The 19,682-nt window shown below is 35.6% G+C and overlaps 1 protein-coding gene across 1 annotated transcript in view; it reads right to left on the bottom strand.

Moving 5' to 3' along the window:
- CYLC1 (cylicin 1) overlaps window positions 1-19,682 on the bottom strand; it is a 101,557-nt gene continuing 81,875 nt past the window's right edge. The window contains exon 6 of the mRNA XM_059158402.1: window positions 1-144. Within this exon, the coding sequence (XP_059014385.1) occupies window positions 112-144 (33 nt within the window). The 3' untranslated portion in view covers window positions 1-111. The remainder of the gene's footprint in view (window positions 145-19,682) is intronic.

Here is a 19,682-nt window from a genome sequence, read left to right as displayed (position 1 = left end):
AAAGACTTGCTTTTATTATTACAGTTCCACAGAAGTAGAAATGTTCACTTGAGAGTAGCCAGTATTTACTGTGGTAAGGCCATTCTGTGAAACCAAGTTCTCAGTTGTTTTTTAAAGCAGCTTATGAATCCACTTTGCTTCAGGCTGGGAAATAAAGTTAAAAAAAAAAAAAAGTAAAAAAAAAAAAAAAGTAAAAAAAAAAAAAAAAAGAAAAGAAAAAGAAAGAAAGAAAGGAAGGAAGAAAGAAAAAGGGAAATTTTATGTATCTTAATTATAGAGAGTTCCTGGTTTTTGAGATACCACACCAAACCACATAATGTCATGAGTGAAAGGGAACTTTGATAACATTTTTATTTCTTATTAAAAATTCAGGTCATTGGACCCCACCCCAGACTTACCAAGTCAAAGCCTGAGATGGAGTCAGCAATTTGCATATTCAACAACTTCCCTGGGTGATTCTAATGTTCATTAAAAATGAGAAGTACTGAATACTCATCCTGCAACTAGCATTTTTAGAGGAACCAAGTTCTATCAATGTACATTATGTGTCAAAGATCTCACAACTATTTTACTTATTTTTATTTTTTTTCTTTTTTTCTGAAATATTTATTTATTAAAAAAAATTCTTTCCAGTGTTCCAGAATTCATTCCTTATGCACCACACCCAGTGCTCCATGCAATACCCACTTAATACCCTCCTTAATATCTACCACCAGGTTCACCCCCTCCCATCCAAAACCCTTAGTTTGTTTCTCAGTGTCCACAGTCTCTCATGTTTCATCTCCCTCTCCAGTTTCCCTCAACTCACTTCTCCTTTCAACTATTTTAAAGGACTAGAATATTTAAAATTGATAATATAAAAACACAGAGTATATTTAAAATAACTGATTGCCATTCCAAATTCAATCACACTAATGTAAGGATATTCATATTTGCATATTACTGTCTATCTTTGTACACAAACACTCAGATTTTTGCTTAGTATTTTTTCCTCCTTCAGTCTCTTAACAGTATGGTATGAACATTTCCCTTTAATTATCAAGGTTTTATAATTACCATTTCAGTGAATGCATACTATCATATGTATTATATTTTACTAAACCATTTTCCTAATTTTATACATTTAGTTTAATTCCAAAGGTTTTCTGTTATAGATAATATTGTAATCAGTCTTTATTCCCAGATTTTGTTTTTCCTTCTGCTAATATTTTTATTACAATTAATTTCAAGTATTGGGATTCTAAGAACTCTTCCTTCATAGTTCCATATAATTCCAGAAGGTTGAACCAGTTTACACTGTTCCTCTTTTTCAGTCAGCAGTGAATAAATGTGCCACCAACATTAAAGCCTCAACAGACCTATGTAAGATATATTTGTAAGATATTTTACATATATAATACACATAAAATTTGTTGTATTTATATATTTTAGGAATATATCATTTTATTTTTATTTAGTTATTAGATGGGAAATAATCTCATAAGGTTGCTTTGATTACTAACCATGGTCAATTTTTAAAAAAGATGTTATTTATTTATTTGACAGAGAGAGATCACAAGTAGGCAGAGAGGCAGGCAGAGAGAGAGGAGGAAGCAGGATCCCTTCTGAGCAGAGAGCCTGATGTGGGGTTTGATCCCAGGACCCTGAGATCATGACCTGAGCCAAAGGCAGAGGCTTAACCCACTGAGCCACCCAGGCGCCCTAACCATGGTCAATATTTTTTTAATAATTTTATTTCTTATACTTATTTTCTACTGTATAAATTATATTTCTATTTCTTGGTCATTTGTTATAAATATATTTTACTCTCAGAAATACATCATATCACTAACACTCTTGATTCATAGTTCAGTATTTTTTTCTACATCATGATGCTTCCCAAATAATTAGGATGAAGTGTTAACTATATCAAATCTTAAATATAGGTGGGATAACTTTCATTTATATATTGTGATTTAGGAGACGCACTAGAAATGCCCCCTTTCTAAAGCATTTCACATTACCCTAAATCCAAACATTTGAAATTCATTCATTTATATTTTGGTGCTAAGAATTTTTTTTAAAGATTTTATGTCTTTGTTTCTTTACGAGAGAGAGGTGGGAGAAGCAGAGGTAGAGGTACAAGCAGACTCTGGAGTCTGCTACAAGGCTCGATCTCAGGTCTTTGAGTTGAAACCAAGAGTCTGACCCTTAATTGACTGAGCCACCCATGAGCACCTTGGCTTTTAAGTTTTTTAAATGCTTCAGTTAAATGGTAGTTAATACTTCAAGGATAACTGCTGTGGACTGAATATTTATGTTCCCCTAATATTCATATTTTGATGCCGTAATCTCCAATGTGATTGTACTTGGATATAGAGACTTTTAGGGGGCAACTAGGTTGAGATGAGGTCATAAAAGTGGAGCCTGCTTGATGGGATTGTTGCTCTTATAAGGGGATGAAGAGACCAGAGCTCTTTCTATGTCATGCAAGAATACATCAAGAAAGCAGTGTCTAAAAGCCAGTAAGAGGTTCTTTACCAGAACTCAGCCATGCTTGAACCCTAATTGTGGACTTCCAGTCTACCAAATTGTGAGAAATATATGATGTCTAAACCACCCAGTCTATGCTATTTGTCAAAGCAACTTGAACTAAGACAGTAATCAAAATTAAGCTTGTAATACCATAGTAGGAAATTTTTTCAAAAATTCAGGGAATAAGAAGTAAGTGATAGATTTTTTTCTATACAGGAAAGAGTTTTGAGTTCTGGGACTTTCCAGAAAATGAAATATTGTCTAAGGAATGGAGATCTTGGATTTTGAGTTTATTCTTGACATCCAAATGTCAACAAGAAGAAATCAAAACTAATGGTGAGCAAGGGAAGATAAGGAGAGTAGTTTCATGTTTGAAGCACAACAAAGCAACAACATATCAACAGTTATACAATAGGCAAAAAAAAAAATCTTTGAAACTACATTAAAAAATCAAGGGCCTTTTTTCCATTCAATTTTTACTTTAGAATTTTTTAAGAAAGCTTATGTAGAAGCATGAAACCTTCTGCTGCTTTTATACTCTTTAGACTTTCATTATGGTTATTATATCAATTGCCAACCCTGTGTCCCTCTCACCATTCACTTTGGATTGGGCCTGGAAAGTCTGTGTTTTGCTTCAGTAATATCATCTTTTAATACCATACTGTTATTTTTATATGTAATGATTCAATTTCATAGAGTGGCTCTCCTATTAATTAGTTGGGTGTTCTTGGATAGAAACTTCCCCACTGTCTTTGTATTTCAAAATATTTCTTATCTTTCATGATCCAGGTCAAATATCACCTTGATACGTAGCTTTTTGGCACACATTTTTCTCACTCTTCGTGAATGAATGAATGAACTGGGCACACTAAAAATTACACTATCCAGTGTCATTTGGATTTTTAAAACTGCCCAGAATTTTTTTTAATTCAGTTCTTTCTAGTTTTCTAAAAAATGTCATACTAATTACTTATGCAATAAATATTGAGTGCCACCCACTCTTTTCAGAATTTGGGATATATTAGTAAACAAAACAAAGAGTTTTGCCCTCACAGAGTTTACATTTCATCAGAGGATATACACAAAAAACACAATAAATTATATAATTGAAGGTAGTAAAATCTATAGAAAAAAAGATGAGGTAAGGATTGGAGTGGGGGGGCAGTTTGCTACAATTTTAAATACAGTGGTTGTATTAGCTTCCTTGAGAAATCAACATTTGAGCAAATATTTGAAGGAGAGAATTACCCATAGGCAAATCTAAGTAAATACTATTCTAGGTAGAGGGGTATATCAGGGCAAGAACCTAAATAATATTCCTGGAATGTTCTAGGAACTACAAGATGGCCAAAGAGGCGAGATCAGATTGATGCTGAGGAAAATAAGATGAGATCAGAAAGAGCATCAGGTCAAATTATCTAGGACTTTGTTGGCAATTGAGAGAATTTGACACTTATTCTGAGTGACATGGTGAAATTTTAGAAGTTTTTTTTGCAAGTTTGTTTCTCTTAGGTTTAATTTAGCACTGTCAGGCTTTAACATAATCTTTATTAATTATATTGATTTTCAATAAACTGCATCCATTTAAATGGATAACTTACTTAATATATATAGCCACAATCAAGTTTCAGAACATTTCAGTCACTCCCAAAAGGTGCTATGCATCCTTTCATTGAAAGTGACATAACAGGAATGACATGATGTGATGTAGTATTTCTACAGAAGAGATAAAACAGTGGCTGGGACCAAGTTGGTAGCAGTTGATGAGAGGTGGTCATATTTTAGATATATTTTTTTTTTGAGCCAACCAGATACAACAAAGGTTGGGAACAAAAAAGAAGAGTCAAAGATGTATTTGGTGTATCCTAACCTTATTCTTGATCTTAATGTGTCTTGACGTAATGGGAAAGTATGACATTTTCTGTAAGTTTTTGATAGAGAGCTATTATCAAGAGAAGAAAATTATCCTTTTTTTAAAAGTTTTTATTTAAATAACAGTTAGCATACAGTATAATATTAGTTTCAGGTATAAAATCTAGTGACTCAACACTTCCATACAACACCTGGTATTCATCACAAGTTCATCTCTTAATCCCCATCACCTATTTAACACATTCTCCCACTCACCTCTCCTCTGGTAACTGTCAGTTTGTTCTCTACAGTTATGAGTCTGACTCTTGGTTTGCCTCTCTGACAATTTTTCCTTTTTTGCTACTTTGTTTTGTTTCTTAAAATCTAAATGTGTGAAATCATATGGTATTTGTCTTTCACTGACTGGCTTATTTCACTTAGCATAATATATTCTAGCTCCATCCATGTCATTGGATTTCATTCTATTTTATGGCTGAGTAATATTCCATTTGTGTGTATTCTTTTTTTTGGGTCATAATTTTCATCTTAAATAATGTTAAAATTTATAAAATACTTTTCTGAAGACTGACCATTCTAGTTCTCAGGAATAAAATTAATTTAAAAAGAATGTAAAAGTGGAATACTTATGTGATATTTTGAGTGTTCCTATTTTCAGGGAAAACTAGTTTCAAGACAATCTATAGGTATCATCATTTTCTGAGGGAAGAGTTTAAGTTCTATGGCAGAAATTGTCATATGTCTGTGTATCTTCATCATTTAACACAGTGTTTAAAACAGAACATTTTCTCAAGAAATATTTATTGACATAGGAAACAAAAAATAAACATCTATAACTCTATTGAATACCACAACTTATTCTAAACATAAGATTTCAACCTATAAAATAAAAGAATTATGACTTGTTCTGACAATATCTTAAAGTTAATCACTCAAAAATATTTATTGCTTAATATTTATTTCTTATAATATATGACAATGTTCTGGGCATTATGATAAATAGAAAGGATTTCATCCTTGCCCTTGAGGTGCTTTAAGTCTGGCTAAAGACAATATTAATATCAACTTAACCCATAAATATTAAGTGCTACAGTGTTTATAGGAAAAGTTCAGTTTTGAAGAAAATAACTACAGGGTGGACAAATAATTACTTAAGAAAATGAGAGCAACAGAATTTAATATGTAAAGACAGTAGTAACAGTAGTATTCTTACATTTATATAGTGACTTAGAATTTATAAACCTTTTCACACACTATAATTTGGACTTAAAAACAATTTGTTTTACTGAGTAAGTTAGGTGTGATTATTCTTATTTCCAGTTACCTTAATCCAAATTAAAAAAAAAAAAAGCTACATAACAGTGAATTTATGTCTCAAATTCATTATTTCCCTGTTCTCTGAAACTTATATATTGGTTGAATATAGAAGATAGCAGGCAAGAGTATGGGTAGGAAAATACACTAAGGATATTGATTTGGAAATACCTATAGCTGTGTGAAAATTGAAGCCTTAATAATAGATGGATTCTCTCGAGGACAATATATAGAGAAGAGTGGGATAACTGAGTCAAGAACTGAACCATAAACAATTTGAGTTGGACATGAGAAAAAGTGACAGAAATGCATATATAAAAATAGAAGTCATAAAGAAAAAGAAAAAAGAAAATCATAGTTGTTGAAATTGAGGTAATTTAAGGGAGAGGAGATACATTTCTAATGAACGCAAGATATCAAAAGGGGTTAAGGATGGAAAAAAAGCTATAATATTTGGTAAAGCATCATAATAGGGGACCATTGAAAGAATACTTCAGGGGGAAAAAAACCTAAAGGAATGTTCAAGATGACAGCATAGACAGACCCTAAATTCATCTTGTCCAATGAACACAAAATATGTACAGCTACATATGGAACAATTTTCCCCTGAAAAGCACCTGATAACTAGGTGAACAGTGCCTCCAAAACAAGACAAAAGAGACACATCAAGAAGGGTAAGGGAGCAAACAAATGGTTCTTCCCAGGACTCTACCTCACAGATGGTAATAATCAGGAGGAATCACAAAGTATGGAACATTCCTTCAAGGAGTGAAGAGATTATACCTCATCATCAGTGATCCTAACTTTGGGAGCTGGCACCAGAGAGATGATATCCCAAAATTTCGGGTTTTGAAAATCAGTAGAAATTAAAACCAGGAGAATTACAGGAAACAAAGATCCCATTCTTAAAGGACATGTGTGCAAACCCACTTGTCCTAATATCACCAAAGAAACAGATTGAAAAGTACTTAGGCCATAAGTGACAAAGACCCATTTACTAATTTTAGGCAGCTCCCAAAGAGGCAGAAACCTGTTGGGACTTTATCATGGGGCAGAAGCACTGCAGGATGTCATTTTTTGCAATCTTACTTTAACTTGCTGTGGAGATAGGCAATGGGAACCATCTTTGATGTTCTTCCTCTAGACTGCTAACACCAGAGGGCTTGTGCTGCCCATCCTGTACTGTGACCAGGATGACTAAGTGCCCCATGTCCCACCAACCATGAAGGGATCCCAAGCTATAATAGGGCCAGGTGAGTGCCCAAGCACTGTCCAATCCATGCAGAGACCAAAACACAACCAGGCTAAGCAAGTACTCCAAGCCCAGCACTACTTACACAACAACTAAAACAAAATTAAGCTGAAAAAGTACTCACATCCTGCCATCCTAATGAAGTGGAAGGGCTGCAACTGGGCTAGCAATTGCCTTGAGCCCTAACCAACCTGTGCACAGACTGATCTACAATCAGTTTGGGCAAATTCCCTTATACCCACATTCTCTGTGCATCAAACAAGCCACAACTTGTCCAAAGGAGTGCTCAAGCCCTACTTAACCAACACAGAGACCAAGCTATGAAGAGATGAGCAAGTGGCTCAAATTATTCTCTCCCTGTGCAGGGGCTGAACTACAAAATGGTCTAGCAAAGGCTTCAAGCTCCTCCATCTCTGTGCAGCTACTGTAACCTCCATGGGTATATGAAACCCACAAGAGGTGCTTGCAGAGGGGGGATGAGTCAAGATGGTGGAGAATTAGCAGGCTGAGGCTACTTCAGCTAGAAGGAGATCATCTAGATAGCTTATCTAAATATTGCAAACACCTGCAAATCCATTGGCAGATTGAAGAGAAGAAGAACAGCAATTCTAGAAACAGAAAAACAACCACTTTCTGGAAAGAACACTACGGAAAACACTCAGGGAACAAACACTCCTGAAAACAAACCCGAGCGGCCCCTGGTAAGGGCGGTGCAATTCTGCCTGGGGCAAAGACACTTGAGAATCACTACAAGAGGCCCCTCCCGAAGAAGATCAACAAGAAATCCAGCCTAGACCAAGTTCACCTACCAAGGAGTGCAGTTTCAATACCAAGGAGAGCAGCAGAATTCCAGAGGAGGAGAAAGCAAAGCACGGAACTCATGGCTTTCTCCCTGTGATTTTTTAGTCTTGCAGTTAATTCAATTTTTTTTTCTTTTTTATTTTTTTCTCTTCTTCTGCTAATTTTTTTTAACTTTTACCCTTTTGTTTCTTAACGTTTTTTAACTAGTTTATCTAATATATATATATTTTTCCTTTTTATACTTTTCTTTATTCGCTTTCTTTTTAAAATTCTTTTCTTTTCTTTTTCTTTCTTTTTCTTTCTTTCTGAACCTCTTTTTATCCCCTATATCCCCCCTCACGATTTGGGATCTCTTCTGATTTGGTTAAAGCATATTTTCATGGGGTTGTTGCCACCCTTTTAGTATTTTACTTGCTCCTTCATGTACTCTTATCTGGACAAAATGACAAGGCGGAAAAACTCACCACAAAGAAAAAGAACAAGAGGCAGTACGAAAGGCTAGGGCCCTAATCAATACAGACATTGGTAATATGTCAGATCTAGAGTTCAGAATGACAATTCTCAAGGTTCTAGCCGGGCTTGAAAAAAGAATGGAAGATATTAGAGAAACCCTCTCGGGAGATATAAAAGCCCTTTCTGGAGAAATAAAAGAACTAAAATTTAGCCAAGTTGAAACAAAAAAGCTATTAATGAGGTGCAATCAATAATGGAGGCTCTCACTGCTAGGATAAATGAGGCAGAAGAAAGAATTAGCGATATAGAAGACCAAATGACAGAGAATAAAGAAGCTGAGCAAAAGAGGGACAAACAGCTACTGGACCACGAGGGGAGAATTCGAGAGATAAGTGACACCATAAGACGAAACAACATTAGAATAATTGGGATTCCAGAAGAAGAAGAAAGAGAGAGGGGAGCAGAACGTATACTGGAGAGAATTAAAGGGGAGAATTACCCCAATATGGCAAAGGGAACGAGCATCAAACTTCAGGAGGTTCAGAGAACGCCCCTCAAAATCAGTAAGAATAGGCCCACAACCCATCACCTAATAGTAAAATTTACAAGTCTTAGTGACAAAGAGAAAATCCTGAAAGCAGCCCGGGAAAAGAAGTCTGTAACATACAATGGTAAAAATATTAGATTGGCAGCTGACTTATCCACAGAGACCTGGCAGGCCAGAAAGAGCTGGCATGATATTTTCAGAGCACTAAACGAGAAAAACATGCAGCCAAGAATACTATATCCAGCTAGGCTATCATTGAAAATAGAAGGAGAGATTAAAATCTTCCAGGACAAACAAAAACTGAAAGAATTTGCAAACACCAAACCAGCTCTACAGGAAATCTTGAAAGGGGTCCTCTAAGCAAAGAGAGAGCCTACAAGTGGTAGATCAGTAAGGAACAGAGACAATATACAGTAACAGTCACCTTACAGGTAATACAATGGCACTAAATTCATATCTCTCAATAGTTACCCTGAATCTGAATGGGCTAAATGCCCCAATCAAAAGACAGAGGGTATCAGAATGGATAAAAAAACAAAACCCATCTATATGTTGCCTCCAAGAAACTCATGTTAAGCCCGAAGACACCTCCAGATTTAAAGTGAAGGGGTGGAAAAGAATTTACCATGCTAATGGACATCAGAAGAAAGCAGGAGTGGCAATCCTTATATCAGATCAATTAGATTTTAGGCCAAAGAGTATAATAGGACATGAGGAAGGACACTATATCAAAATCAAAGGGTCTGTCCAACAAGAAGATCTAACAATTTTAAATATCTATGACCCCAATGTGGGAACAGAAAACTATATAAACCAATTAATAGCAAAATCAAAGAAACAAATCAACAATAATACTATAATAGTAGGAGACTTTAACACTCCCCTCACTGAAATGGACAGATCATCCAAGCAAAAGATCAGCAAAAAAATAAAGGCCTTAAACGACACACTGGACCAGATGGACATCACAGATATATTCAGAACATTTCATCCCAAAGCAACAGAATACACATTCTTCTCTAGAGCACATGGAACATTCTCCAGAATAGATCACATCCTCGGTCCTAAATCAGGACTCAGCTGGTATCAAAAGATTGGGATCATTCCCTGCATATTTTCAGACCACAATGCTCTGAAGCTAGAACTCAACCACAAGAGGAAGTTTGGAAAGAACCCAAATACATGGAGACTAAACAGCAATCTTCTAAAGAATGAATGGGTCAAACGGAAAATTAAAGAAGAATTGAAAAAAAATCATAGAAGCAAATGATAATGAAAAGACAACGGTTCAAAATCTGTGGGACATGGGATGCCTGGGTGGCTCAGTTGGTTAAGCAGCTGCCTTCAGTTCAGGTCATGATCCCAGCGTCCTGGGATTGGGTCCCACATCAGGCTCCTTGCTCAACAGGGAGCCAGCTTCTCCCTCTGCCTCTGCCTGCCATTCTGTCTGCCTGTGCTCGCTCTCTCCCCCTCTCTCTCTCTGATAAATAAATAAAATATTTTAAAAAAAATCCGTGGGACACAACAAAGGCAGTCCTGAGAGGAAAATATATAGCGGTACAAACCTTTCTCAAGAAACAAGAAAGGTCTCAGCTACACAACCTAACCCTACACCTAAAGGAGCTGGAGAAAGAACAAGAAAGAAACCCTAAGCCCAGCAGGAGAAAATAAATCATAAAGATCAGAGCAGAAATCAATGAAATAGAAACCAAAAAACCAATAGAGAAAATCAACAAAACTAGGACCTGGTTCTTTGAAAGAATTAATAACATTGATAAACCCCTGGCCAGACTTATCAAAAAGAAAAGAGAAAGGACCCAAATAAATAAAATCGTGAATGAAGAGGAGAGATCACAACTAACACCAAAGAAATACAAACTATCATAAGAACATACTATGAGCAACTCTACGCCAACAAATGGGACAATCTGGAAGAAATGGATGCATTCCTAGAAACATATAAACTACCACAACTGAACCAGGAAGAAATAGAAAGCCTGAATAGACCCATAACCAGTAAGGAGATTGAAACAGTCATTAAAAATCTCCAAACAAACAAAAGCCCAGGGCCAGACGGCTTTCCGGAGGAATTCTACCACACATTTAAAGAAGAACTAATTCCTATTCTCCTGAAACTGTTCCAAAAAATAGAAATGGAAGGAAAACTTCCAAACTCATTTTATGAGGCCAGCATCACCTTGATCCCAAAAACAGACAAGGATCCCATCAAAAAAGAGAGCTAAAGACCAATATCCTTGATGAACACAGATGCGAAAATTCTCACCAAAATACTAGCCAATAGGATTCAACAGTACATTAAAAGGATTATTCACCATGCCCAAGTGGGATTTATTCTAGGGCTGCAAGGTTGGTTCAACATCCTCAAATCAGCCAATGTGATACAACACATCAATAAAAGAAAGAACAAGAACCATATGATACTCTCAATAGATGCTGAAAAAGCATTTGACAAAGTACAGCATCCCTTCCTGATCAAAACTCTTCAAAGTGTAGGGATAGAGGGCACATACCTCAATATCATCAAAGCCATCTATGAAAAACCCACCGCAAATATCATTCTCAATGGAGAAAAACTGAAATCTTTTCCGCTAAGGTCAGGAACACGGCAGGGATGTCCATTATCGCCACTGCAATTCAACATAGTACTAGAAGTCCTAGCCTCAGCAATCAGACAACAAAAGGAAATTAAAGGCATCCAAATTGGCAAAGAAGAAGTCAAATTATCACGCTTCGCAGATGATATGATACTATATGTGGAAAACCCAAAAGACTCCACTCCAAAACTGCTAGAACTTATGCAGGAATTCAGTAAAGTGTCAGGATATAAAATCAATGCACAGAAATCAGTTGCATTTCTCTACACCAACAACAAGACAGAAGAAAGGGAAATTAAGGAGTCAATCCCATTTACATTTGCACCCAAAACCTAAGATACCTAGGAATAAACCTAACCAAAGAGGCACAGAATCTATACTCAGAAAACGATAAAGTACTCATGAAAGAAATTGAGGAAGACACAAAGAAATGGAAAAATGTTCCATGCTCCTGGATTGGAAGAATAAATATTGTGAAAATGTCTATGCCACCTAAAGCAATCTACACATTTAATGCAATTCCTATCAAAGTACCATCCATCTTTTTCAAAGAAATGGAACAAATAATTCTAAAATTTAAATGGAACCAGAAAAGACCTCGAATAGCCAAAGGGATATTGAAAAAGAAAGCCAAAGTTGGTGGCATCACAATTCCAGACTTCAAGCTCTATTACAAAGCTGTCATCATCAAGACAGCATGGTACTGGCACAAAAACAGACACATAGATCAATGGAACAGAATAGAGAGCCCAGAAATAGGCCCTCAACTCTATGGTCAACTAATCATCAACCAAGCAGGAAAGAATGTCCAATGGAATAAAGACAGCCTCTTCAATAAATGGCGTTGGGAAAATTGGACAGCCACATGCAGAAAAATGAAATTGGACCATTTCCTTACACCACACACAAAAATAGACTCCAAATGGATGAAGGACCTCAATGTGAGAAAGGAATCCATCCAAATCCTTGAGGAGAACACAGGCAGCAACCTCTTCGACCTCAGCCGCAGCAACATCTTCCTAGGAATATCGCCAAAGGCAAGGGGAGCAAGGGCAAAAATGAACTATTGGGATTTCGTCAAGATCAAAAGCTTTTGCACAGCAAAGGAAACAGTTAACAAAATCAAAAGACAACTGACAGAATGGAAGAAGATATTTGCAAACGACATATCAGATCAGATAAAGGACTAGTGTCCAAAATCTATAAAGAACTTAGCAAACTCAACACACAAAGAACAAATAATCCAATCAAGAAATGGGCAGAGGATATGAACAGACATTTCTGCAAAGAAGACATCCAGATGGCCAACAGACACATGAAAAAGTGCTCCATATCACTCGGCATCAGGGAAATACAAATCATAACCACAATGAGATACCACCTCACAGCAGTCAGAATGGCTAAAATTAACTAGTCAGGAAATGACAGATGCTGGCGAGGATGTGGAGAAAGGGGAACCCTCCTACACTGTTGGTGGGAATGCCAGCTGGTGCAACCACTCTGGAAAACAGCATGGAGGTTCCTCAAAATGTTGAAAATAGAACTGCCCAATGACCCAGCAATTGCACTACTGGGTATTTACCCTAAAGATACAAACGTAGTGATCCGAAGGGGCACGTGCACCCGAATGTTTATAGCAGCAACATCCACAATAGCCAAACTATGGAAAGAACCTAGTTTTCCATCAACAGATGAATGGATCAAGAAGATGTGGTATATATACACAATGGAATACTATGCAGCCATCAAAAGAAATGAAATCTTGCCATTTGCGACAACGTGGATGGAGCTAGAGTGTATCATGCTTAGCGAAATAAGTCAAGCTGAGAAAGACAACTATCATATGATCTCCCTGATATGTTGAAGTGGTGATGCAACATGGGGGCTTAAGTGGGTAGGAGAAGAATCAATGAAACAAGATGGGATTGGGAGGAAGCCAAACCACAAGTGACTCTTAATCTCACAAAACAAACTGAGGGTTGCTGGGGGGAGGGGGGATTGAGAAGGGGGTTGGGGATATGGACTTTGGGGAGGGTGTGTGCTTTGGTGAGTGCTGTGAAGTGTGTAAACCTGGCAATTCACAGACCTGTACCCCTGGGGATAAAAATATATTATATGTTTATAAAAAACAAAAAATAAAAAAAAAAGAGGCACTTGCATAGAGTACCTGGCTCTGGTGGCCAAGGGAGATTATACTTCTGGACTATAAAGAATAGCTTCTACACAAGACTTCTTCAATACTGAGCGAGGTAGCCATTTTGCTTAATACAAAACAAACACAGAGAACCAAAATGATGAGACAGAGGAATATGTTCTGAACCAAGGCATAAGTGAAATACCCTAAATAAAATTCTAATGAAATGGAAATAACATCCTAACTGATAGATCATTTAAAGTAATGATCATGAAAATGCTCACTGATCTTGGGAGAAGACTGGATGAACACAGTGAGAACTTCAACAATGTAATAGAAAATATTTTTTAAAAAGTACCAAACAAATGATAACTGTACTGAAAAATACACTAGAGAATTTTAACAGCACAGTGGATAAAATAGAAGTATGAATTATTGAACTAGAAGACAAAGCAATGGAAAACACATAGAGTATGGAAGAAAAAATAAATAAAATAAGTGATGATACCATAAGGGACCTCTGAGACCACAGCAAATGGACTAGGAGAAGAGAAAGAGCCATAGAAATATAACAAGAAATAATGGCTAGAAACGTCTATAATCAAGGCCAAGAAAACACACCTATAGGTCCAGGAAGCCCCAATAAGATGAAACCAAAGAGAAGCACAGGCATATATTTAAAATGATAAAAGTTATTGATAGAGAGATAATTTTTAAAGTAAGAGGAAAGCAACTTATTACCTACAAAGGAAACCCCATAAGATTATCAGAATTTTCAGTAGAAACGTTATAGGCCAGAAAGAAGTAGTGTGACATATTCAAAGTGCTGATAGAGGAAACCACAAACCAAGAATTACCTATGTAGGAGGGTTACTATTCAAAATTAAAGGATTTACATATTCTTTTCCAGATAAGCAAATACTAAGGGAGTTTATCACTATTAAATTAGCCTTAAAATAAATGCTAAAGAAACTTCTCTGAGCTAAAAATGACAGACCTAACAAATACTAAGAAAACATAAAAAAATAAAAGTCTTACCAGAAAGCATAAATAAAAAAAATAAGTAGTGGATTAACCATTTATAAAGTAAACATGATGGGTAAAAGGCAAAAGTAGTAAAATTAATTAAAAATACAATAACTAGCTAAGGGATGCATAAAATGATGTAAAATGTGTCTCTAAAAATGTTTTTGGGTGGAATGAGTAATAATATAAGGCTTTAGAATGTATACAGAATTTATATCAATTTATTTATTTTTATATTTTAAAGATTTTATTTATTTATTTGACAGACAGGGATAACAAGTAGGCAGAGAAGCAGGTAGAGAGAGGAGGGGGAAGCAGGCTCCCCACTGAGCAGAGATCCCAATGCAGGGCTTGATCCCAGGACCCTGAGATCATGACCTGCGCTGAAGGCAGAGGCTTAACCCCCTGAGCCACCCAGGAGCCCCCAATTTATATCAATTTAAAAGAGACTGTAGTATACTCAAGATATTTTATGTGAATCCCACAGTAACAAAGCAGAAACAACAACAACAACAAAAACCATTATACTAAGTACACAAAAGGCAATGAGAAAGTAATCTTAACATAATACTAAAGAACAACAACAACAAAAAATCAAACCACAAGAGAGAAAGAGGAGAAGAAAGGAACAGAGAAAGGAACTACAAAAACAGCTAGAAAACAGTGAACAAAATGACAGTATTACCAACTAATAATTCCTTAGATATAAATAGACTAAATTCTCTAATCAAATGACATTGGGTGTGCTGGGTGGATAAAAATATAAAAATATATAAAAAATATTCTATATGCTGCTTATAAAGCACTCACCTCCAACCTAAATAAAAAACTAAAATGAAGGATTGAATAAAATGATATACCATGAAAATATAAATGCAAAGAAAACTGGGGTAATAATACTTATGTCAGACCAAAATAAGTTAAAACCTAAACTAACAAAAGACAAAGAAAAGCTTTACATAATGACAAAGGGATCAATCCAAAATGAAGATATAACATTTGTAAACATCTTTGAACCCAACATAAGAGTATCTGAATATTTAAGCAAATATTAAGAGAAATAAAGAAATATATAGCAATACAATAATAGTAAAGGAATTTAATATCCTACTTTCATCAATGGATAGATCAACCAGATAAAAATTCAATTAAAAAATAAAATAGCCTTCAGTTGGTTGGACAACTGCTTTCAGCTCAGGTCATGATCCCGGAGTCCCGGGATCGAGTCCCGCATCAGGCTCCCAGCTCCATGGGGAGTCTGCTTTTCCCTCTGACCTTCTCCTCGCTCATGCTCTCTCTCACTGTCTCTCTCTCAAATAAATAAATAAAATCTTTAAAAAAAATAAAAAAAAATAAAATAGCCTTGAACAATACATTAAAGTAGATAGGCTTATTATATACAGAATATTTCATGCAAACCAGAAGGATACACATTATTTTCAAGTGCACATGAAATATTCTCTGGTATCAATCATATTTTAGGTCACAAGGACTCTTATAAAAGGAGGGTTATAGAGTGGAGGGTTGTTGGTGGATGGGTGAACCTGGTGGTGGGTAATAAGGACCAAACATATTGCATAGAGCACTGGGTGTTATATATAAACAATGTTGGAACACTACATCAAAAACTAATGATGTATGGTATGGTGACTAATATAACTCAATAAAATAAAAAAAAAATCTCAATAAATTTTAGAAAATTGGAATCAAATCAAGCATCTTTACCAACAACAATGGTTTAAAACTAAAAATTAATTACAAGAAGAAAACTGGACAAAAACCAAAAATACATGGAGACTTAACAACTTGTAATTAAAAAAAAAAAAAAACAATGGGTCAGTGAAAAACTTAAAGAGAAAATAAAGAAAATAATCTGAGTCACAAAAAACAATACAAAATTTCAAATTCTTTGGGATATAGCAGTTTAAAGAGAAAAGTTCATAACAGGGACGCCTGGGTGGCTCAGTTGGTTAAGCAGCTGCCTTCAGCTCAGGTCATGATCCCAGCATCCTGGGATCGAGTCCCACATCGGGCTCCTTGCTCCGCAGGGAGCCTACTTCTCCCTCTGACTCTGCCTTCCACTCTGTCTGCCTGTGCTCGCTCTTGCTCGCTCTCTCTCTGACAAATAAATAAATAAAATCTTTAAAAAAAATTCATAACAATACAAGCTTAACCCAAAAATCAAGAAAAATCTCAAATAAAAAAGATTAACTTACATTTGAAGGAACTAGAAAAAAACAGAAAAAACAAACACCAAATTTAATAGAAGGAAGAAAATAATAAATATCAGAGAAAAAATAAATAAAATAGAGACTAAAAATACATAGAAAAGCTCAATGGAATTAGGAGGGGTTTTTTTTGGAAAAAAAAAGAGAACAAAACACAAAATTTTAGTTAGACTCATTAAGAAAAAAGTGAGAGGCCCCAAATTTAAAAAAAAAAATCAGTATAAAAGAGGAGAAATTACAACAGCTAACACAGAATTAGAAAAAGAAAATAAGAAAATACTTTGAATCATTATATGCCAAGAAATTAGACAGCCTAGAAGAAATAGTGAAATTTCTAGAAATATGGAATCTCCTGAGACTGAATCATGAGAAAATAGAAAATCTGAGTAGACCAATGATTAGGAATGAAATTGAATCAATAATTAAAAAAAAAAATCCCAAGAAACAGTAGTACAGGTCATGATTAATTCTATGGTTAATTCTATCAATGGGTGGTTCAGTTGGTTAAGTGACTGTCTTTGGCTCAGATCATGATCCTGGAGTCCTGGAATTGAGCTCCACATTGGGATCTCTGCTCAGTGGGGAGTCTGCTTCTCCCTGACCCTCCCCCTTCTCATCCTCTTTCTCTCATTCTCTCTTTGTCTATCTCTGTCAAATAAATAAATTTTAAAAACTCTTAAAACAAAACAAAACAAATCAAGCAAAAAAGAAACCCAAAAAATGGAATAGAAAAGAACAATGTCAAACTTACTTTAAGAAGCAGTTACTACCCTGATACCAAATCCAGAGAAACTACAAAAATATATATATGGCCAGGATCTTTGATGAATATAGATGCAAAAATCTTCAACAACATATGAGCAAATAGAATTAAACATTAAAAAAGTAATACATGATCACGTGAGATTCATTCCAGAGATGCAATGATCATTCATCATATGCAAATCAATCAACATGATACACCCACATTAAAACAACAACAACAACAAAGTATCAAAAAGTATATGATCAGTGGTAGTACCAGAGGAGGAAGATGGCAACCATTTTAGTAGGTACTTGAGGAGCAGGCCACACCAGCCAGTTTCCCACACTGGGAAAGCCAGGAAGTCTCCACAGTGACCACAGGGTTCTCATAGCCAAACAACTTTATGGGGGTGTGGTTCTGGGAGCCCACTCCAGAACAGCTACTAGGTCCTACATTGCCAATCAAATGACTGACAATCTGATCCTTATTCATGACTGTATTTTCTCCTGCTGCTTGGGTTCAGCAGCTGATACCTAAGCTGTAGCTGAGTCCTTTCACTTATCAGCTTATTTCCATAGTATTAAGCTGAATGAGCCTCTGGTGGTCCAAAAGGTAACCAGCCTCTTTAAAGAGATGTGTTTGTTTCTCAAACTGAGAAGACCTGATGGTAGGAATCATCAAATGTGGGCTGGGGCCCCCTAGAAGAAAGGCAAGTGTACTCAGCGCTCATAGAAGGTATGATGGTAAGAGAGTCCTTTGTCACTGGGAGCTCTGGGAGCTCCTATCTTTGTGGCCATGTTGATGCTACCTAATGGGAAAATGTGACCAAGGAAGAGTGTTGGCAATTTATATCAATGCTTTCGCTTTGGCCATGGGATGGGTCATCTCCAGTGGTGGGGTGATCTGTCTGGCAAACTTTGTAGAATCAGAGGTAGAGTAGCAGGTACTTTTGTCACATGTTTTTTTCTGTGATATCATTTCTGTGGAACTGATCTTTTTTTTTATTCTTGACAGAATGTTTATTGAATTTTATATAACAAATGTTTTGTTATTTTTTTTTTTTTAGAATTCTAGGAATCAGGGAGGTGGTAAAGTAACAATGGTGAATTTGGGAATATGGTCTCCCAAAAGTAAGTGCTGCTTATTGACATAAGATTTCTACTTATACATGGAATCCAAAAATAATAATAATAATAATAATAAAACCAGTCAATAAAACAAGATAGAAGTGGGCTCATAGGTAGAGAACAAACTGATAGTTACCAGAAGGGAGGGGGTTGAGGGGTGGATGCCATAGGTAAAATGGACCTACCCACATTCAGTTTTAAAATGATTAAGTCATGGGGATGTAATGTGCAGCATAAGGAATATAGTCAATAACATTTTAATAATTTTGTATGGTAATAGATGGACAGAAGACTTATAGTGGTGATCATATCATAATGTATAAAATTATACATTTTCTAATGTATACAATGACAAAATAACTATGAGGTAAATTTGAAACTAATATATATTGTATTTTAATCATAGTTCAATGAAAAATACAAAAGAACTAGAGAAAAAGGATAGGAAAAGAGAACTGAAGAGTAATTAGAGCAGTTAATTGCAATTAGAGTAGAAAAACTGTAAATAGTGTTTAAAGTTACAAAGATTATTAATAAAGGAACTAAAAACAAGGATAGAACTATATTAGGAAAAGAGGAAGAGAGGTGATGCTGCATACAAAAAAAATATTCACCCATTATGGAAGAATGCCATTAGGAAATGTGTAAAATTGTGAAGTAACCATATAAATGTATTATTTAAAGATATGGAGATAGCCACCAAACTAAATGCAGACTCACATATGTGCCTATGTTTGTCAGACAATTTTACTGGTACATGGATCTTATCTTCAAATATGGTGATAGTGCTTTAAATTACAGAAACTGTGGCTTTTGAAAATAGATTAAACCAGTAATGATAGTGACAGAAGAAAAATGCCTTCTTATATCGTAAGTATACCTATATATTTTTAAGATTTGTATATTTATTTTAGAGGGAGAGATAGCATGTGCTGAGGGAGAGGGGGAGAGAATCTCAGACAGACTGCACCCTAAACATAGAGCCAGACGCAGGGCTTGATCTCGCTACCCTAAATCATAACCTGAGCCAAAATCAAGAGTCAGATACTTAACCAAC

The sequence above is a fragment of the Mustela lutreola genome, chromosome X, assembly GCF_030435805.1.
Source record: "Mustela lutreola isolate mMusLut2 chromosome X, mMusLut2.pri, whole genome shotgun sequence".
Lineage (NCBI taxonomy): Eukaryota > Metazoa > Chordata > Mammalia > Carnivora > Mustelidae > Mustela > Mustela lutreola.
Note: the sequence above shows the minus strand (reverse complement) of the source record. Positions and strands in the feature narration are given on the sequence as shown.